The 6,528-nt window shown below is 35.9% G+C and overlaps 1 protein-coding gene across 1 annotated transcript in view; it reads right to left on the reverse strand.

Moving 5' to 3' along the window:
* The window catches only part of Usp47 (ubiquitin specific protease 47), a 507,668-nt gene extending 501,506 nt beyond the window's left edge, over positions 1–6,162 (reverse strand). The window contains exon 1 of the mRNA XM_089246367.1: positions 5,924–6,162. Coding sequence (XP_089102493.1) covers positions 5,924–5,962 — 39 coding nt within the window. The 5' untranslated portion in view covers positions 5,963–6,162. The remainder of the gene's footprint in view (positions 1–5,923) is intronic.
* Positions 6,163–6,528: the final 366 nt, after the last annotated feature.

The raw sequence follows: 6,528 nt of genomic DNA on the forward strand, positions 1-6,528 counted from the left end.
GAAGAGCAAAGGTTAGCCCCCCCCCCCCTAGTCTACTTGACCGAAGCTTGATGACAAAAAAAAAAAAAAAAAAAACAGTTTGAAAACCCTGCAGTTATGGAAGGGATATTCACACTAGCACTACATGCATCACAGATGGAAGGAAAGTTCTAGAAGGAAAGAGAAGAAACAGCAACCCAGTGCCGATAGAGGACCACAGAAAAAAGCGCCAGCCTTATGGTGAGGAACTCACCAAAAAAAAGTTAGCAAGGGAATCTAGGGATTTTACTATAGCTGTTCTCTGGTGTGACATCAGGGACCCCTATATATATATACCAGGATTTTTGACAGTACTTTGATCATTCCAAATATAGGAGTTTACTTATTTGGTGGAAAAAATCACTGTTGAAATCTTAATTATTTTATCGCTATCCCCTAAATCAATATATCTCAGTGAATATCAAATACACATTTTATAATAATTTATCCATTACTGATCAGTATTGCTTATGTCAAACACCAATAATTCATATCTCATGCATTCCTAATCATAGGCAGAAAGAAATTTTCCAGAAATAAATATAAATAATTAGTTAATTAACCACTTTATATACGATCAAAGACGTATTATTGCATCTAAATGCCAGTGGAATAAATTCAATCCCTCTGACTGTTTCTTCTACCTCTTTTTTCTCATAGCAAAGGTTTATTGTAACCATATGAAACAAAGTTTGTGTGTGTTTTCCCCCCTCTCTGTTATCTCACAACTACTGTGGTATCACAGAGAGATAATGGTGGTGGTGGTTCTCCTCAGCTTTTCCCCTCCTCCTTCTCCATGGCATTCTCCTCTCCACACACACACATATAATGTATCTTTATTAGAACTAATCCTTCTATTATATACTGCGCATAGAAGTGAGAAAGAGAACAAATAAAAAAACTACAAAAGAAGTTTGTGGGTGAAGGCGTAAAAGCAAGGAACTGTACTAATATTCTCTTATATATTATCTCTGTACTGTTCCTCCCCACCCTTATTAATTCATTTTTTCTTTCTTTTCCTTTCTTTAACGTAGAATAAGGCTACCACATTTATCGTCCATATGTCTAATACAGATCATTCAAATTTATTGCCAGCAGCTTGTATACGAAGGGCTAAGTCGAACCATTACTTTTATGTACCCCAACCCTAAAGTAGAATATTTTGTGTTATTTTACAATGACCCCTCAACTGACTGGATATGTTCCGAGATGAAAATTCCCCTAACAGTGTTTCCTTTATTTTTCTTCAAATTCTTCCCACCAGGGTTAGGTATTTTCGCCAGGACAGTGGCAAAAACTGGTAAAAATCAGGGCAAAAATAACAAAAACTGGCAAAAATGGTTTTATGAATAAAAAAATTTGCCTAAATGTGTATTATATGTAACTGAGACTTGAAATCATTACAGCAATCAACTTTATACTGTTGTATTGTGAAGGAATCTGGAGGAAAATACATAAACAAATAAATAAGTAGAGATACAGTTATAATACGTTATAATGACCCCAGATTGCAATGATCATTCATTCCAACGCTCTTTGGAAAAGTCAGTTATGTTTTCCTACAGATGAAGAGTCATTATAACAATATACAATTCTTTTGCATTAGGCCTAATTTTTTAAATTTAAATGATAATAGGCATAAATAAATGTGGGAAGTATCCATTTGTTTTTATGCTTGGCAAAAACATATTTTTGACATATATGACTATTTTACTCTAGTTTTTTCTAGCTATGGCAAAACTTACCAACCATAAAAATGATTATTAAATTAAAATTTGAGTTCAAAACTGTCATTTGCATAATAAATGGAAAAATAAATGTATACAAATGCCTCACATGCAAAGATAGATGGGAAAAGAATCTATTTTTGCCCGGTCAGATTTTACCACCGCTTTTTCCACCAATGGCAAAAACGTGCCAACCCTGATACAGTAAAATCTTTATATAATTATACTCTGTGGTCAAGAAAAAAATTTTGCAGAGGGATTTATTGCTATATCGAGCATTGTTGTAGTGAGGTTTCACTGTACCATAATATCCCAACCCACACTACCCTGAGTTATGTAATTTAAGAATTACATGATTTTCTGTGAAAAATGCACATATCTGAAATTCAAGTATAATAACCGGATTATTGCAGACATAGCGGAGATCATTAAAGTGATAATCAAAGAAAAAAAATATTTTATTCAATCAGAACGTATTTAATGGATGGGTAATGGAAGCTTGTAGAAAGCGAGAGAGAAGAAACGGCAATCCACTGCTATTACGCCGGCATTGACGACTTATAGCACCTTGGCGATCTGGATTATACTAATTTGGCGGTCTGGATTATACTGCACCTGTTCCGGAGTGCTTGATATCTGCTATTTTCACAGAGGTCACAATTTTATATGTGAAGTCTAACGCCAAGTTTGAAAAATAATTTGTTTAATGTATTGCTCTTTGATGACAATGCACCTGGTCTGTAACTTTCAATTAACTTCAACTCATGGTTGAAATTTGTTTTCTTGCCTCCACACACGAGCAGCTTATTTCTTTTGATTGGTTGAGGTGTTATCAAAAAATTCAAAGCATTTTGTCATTTGTGCAGATTTCAGAGTGCAAATACAGATTTTATACCAGGCTGATTGCAGTCATAACGCAAGTTAAATTTATGAAGCCCCCATAGAAGTGTACCATAGCAGTATAGTCATAATAATAAAGAAAAGCCCAGCATGTAGTCAAACCATGATGTAACGCCACCATTCATTTTGCAGATTTCTGGTGGCATAACGAGTTTGGTGTTATATCGAATCACAATTTTACATGTGTAAGGGCAAGAAATTGAAGATTTGTTCATTAAAAATTTCTGAAGTTGGTTTGGTGCTGAAAAGGAACAAAGTAATGGAAGGCCAGAGATGGCAATGACACGCTATAGTGCATCAAATACCTGGAATTTCGGAAAAGGACTTATAAAAATTTGGTTCACCCGTCTTTTGGGACACGTTCTTTCCTCATTCCAAGAAGAAAAAGTTGAGAGATAATACCTCCAATTTTCTCCCCCCTTTCTTTTTTTCTTCTTTATACCGTCAATCATGATTGCGCAATCTGAGAAAAGTGGTTTTACTACTTTGTATACTGTACTGTATTGATATACACACGAGTTGTTAAAGAATGGCTACCTAGTTGCTTCCTTGAATCAGGGGCAGTGTACAGAATTTTCAAATTTCGGAGTTTTTCCTCTGTGGATTTTCTGTGACCCTCCAGTTACATACAGGAAATTACAGTACTTTTGCGGCTATCGGCCGACATTCAAAGACAGCACCTATATTGCATAAATTCACCTTGTTCCTACAAGATTGCGATTGAGCATTTTTTGAAAAATCATAAAGGATTTGAAACACCTGTTCAAATTGTAAAACATTTTCCGACAGATCGTTCAAAAAAAAAATCAGCAAAACTCTACTTTGAATATTCACAGTTTTATCATCTAGCTGCTATGTGGTAGTCACCGTTTCGCATTGCGAAAATCACGGGTGTGAATCAGAATTTGCTTTTGGAGGGGCACAATGATTTCTTCCACAAGAATTGTGCATAGTAGATGAGAATGTAGAAAATTTAAATATTGGGGAAAAAAAATACAAAAATATTTTAAACTTTTGGTCTTGGGGGAGCATGGCCCCCCATACCCCTGCCCAGAATTTGCCTTTGGTGAAAATCCGGGTTTGGAACCTGTGATTGCACAGTGGTAATTGGCTAAAAATAAGATTTTCTGAGGTTTTCCAATTTTGAGTTGGCTATTTTTCAGAAAAAAAGCTCTGGTTCCACAACGATCACATAGACCTATAACACAAATATGTGTACATTAAATTTCAAATCCACGCATTACCAATTTGGAAGTATAGATGCAGGGACGTAACTGGAAGGAGGGGGGGGGGACAGCAGAAGGGTCTAGTGCCCCAGGCTCTGGACTACAGGGTGTGCCAAATTAACTCTTTATATAACTGCTTCTACATTACATGGATACCAAAATGCCTGCTTGCGCCATTTCAGAAAATATCTAGTTGTGGTCGCAGATAGATGGCTTCACCTACTGAACACAAAACACGGCAAATACTGGACACACACACATAAGCGCACTGTTAAGTTTTACCAACACAAATCTGACATAGCTCCCATATTCAAGTGTCAAAGATGTGGCAGTTGAATGGCGACAGATCAGAGTGGTGGACCATCAGGGAGAGAAAATAAAATCATTCTATCAGGAAATCGCTGCGCAAGGATTTATATGACACCGGAATTAGAAGATGAGTGTCTGAGAGTGTGCACTGAGAGAGAGAGAATCTCATTTGCTTTTTAAATTTAATCAGAAGGTATTATTGAAAGAGCTAAGATTTTTTTTTAACAAAATTGAAAATTGATCAGAAGGGAATTTATAGATTGATTTAGTAGTAAATATATATATAAATGTGTGCCTCTAACTTTTAATTACAGTGGATCCTGTTTATAACGTTTTCTAAAAAACAGTCATAAAAAACGTTGTAAACAGGAAAACACCTTAAACAGGAAATCTTAATGAGAATTATTTAGAGTTGGGATGACAAAAATAAGTCATACTAAGTAGAAAAACATTCTAAATGGGAACATTATAAGTGGGATCGACTGCATATTTGTTTTAGATTTATTACATGTGCTGAATTCCACATGTTCAATTTACGGTGTTAATGGGCTTCTTTGGTTTTCCTACAAGTAGACAATGAAAGTAAAAGAACTTTTGGATAAAACATGTTTTTAAAAATAAATTATTTATTTGATTCACAGAGATACCTCCTTCTCCTACCCATAACATGGCCTGTCACTCTGTCTCAATGAAGAGATATAAGCAGGTGATCTAATCCTGGGGCATGCTGGAAAAAAAATTCATAGAGATACAAGTGAATTATGGGGGCATACCTTTTTTCAAGATAATTTTTTTCGAGAAGGACCCACTTTCACTCAAAAAGGACCCATATTTTTCAAATTCCCTGGGTCCCAGATAAATTAGAGTACAGCGGCATCTCTGGAAGACTGTTGCTAACAGAGAAGGGTTGAGGTTAGGATCCCTGTAGTCTGCTTGCACAATGGTTATTGACAAAAAAAAATATGGAAGGAGTATTCACAGTAGTACTAAGTGCATCACAGTTGGAAAGTTCGAGAAGAAACGGCAACCCAGCACCAATAGAGGATCACAGAAAAAAGCGCCAGCCTTCTGGTAAGGAACTTGCCAGAAAAAAGTTGAGAAGGAAATCTAGGGATCCTACTACAGCTGTTCCGTCACGCCATCAGGGGTCATTATAACAGGGTATGACTGTACTTTGATCATTCCAAATATAGGAGTTTACTTATTTGGTGGGGGGAAAAAAAAAAAAATCACTGTTGAAATCTTTTGTCGCTTATTTAAAGTCTTTTGTCGCTATCCTTAATCAATATTGCTCTCAGAGAATATCAAATACACAACATTTTATATATATTTATCCATTACTGATCAGTATTGCTTATGTCCACAACCAATAATTTATAGCCTACCTCGTGCATGATTCCTAAATCATAGGTAGAAAGCGATTTTCTAGCAAATGAATATAAATAATCAGTTAATTATGTCGAATCAGCACTTTTTTTAATAGTGTTTTTACAGTCCAACGAGTATAAATATGAGTGATCGATGATTCACCATCATCGAAAATTGGCGCGGAACACAAAGATCCATTCAAATACGAAAATACACGAAAGAGTACTGTATATGGTTAATGAACACAAAATCAGTATGGATTGCTATTTTTAGGCTAACACGCCTCAACATACATGCACATACACATAATTGACAGTCAAAAGAGAAGAATCGCCGCAGCGAATAGATATAAATATTGGATTGTAATTGTCATACCTGCACGGGAATCAACTGATTGTTTTCTCCCGGACCCATTTTCCCACTTGATTTTTTTCTTATCCAAGGATGTAATTGATCAATGGAGGCAAGAACCTAACAATAACACAACCATCCAAACTTTTGCTTCCATCACTGTCAACTGGAGATCCTTCTACGCCACCATTCCGTTATTTTATAAATAGAACCCCCGAATCATAAATAGAGAGCAAGAGAAAAGGGAGCAAAAGAGATGCCTTGGTCTTTGTATCGGATAGGTTTCAAATGTACCAAGAGATCAAAACTTACTATTTTTAGGGGAATAGTCATAACAGCCGAAAGCCCTGTATAATTACAATTGTACCACCCAATATTTTTCTATCACTGAGCTATAAGAAAATATACTAATTACTTATAGCTCAGTGTTTTCTATTGGAATATTTTTTTCATTAGAATCACTTTCGGACACTTTTGGTTCTACATGGCTAATATGACCATACGTCCCAAACTGCATGGGGTACATTAGTGGCGACGTCACGACCGGCAACGCTGATTCCGAATAAGGCGACTTGATAAGGATATCCGAGGATGACGTCACTCCCTGCTATCCATACAAAGGTTTTTAA

This window comes from Pholcus phalangioides, unplaced genomic scaffold (assembly GCF_987345545.1).
Source record: "Pholcus phalangioides strain wild (caught in Gottingen) unplaced genomic scaffold, Ppha-v1.0 ptg000017l_1, whole genome shotgun sequence".
NCBI lineage: Eukaryota > Metazoa > Arthropoda > Arachnida > Araneae > Pholcidae > Pholcus > Pholcus phalangioides.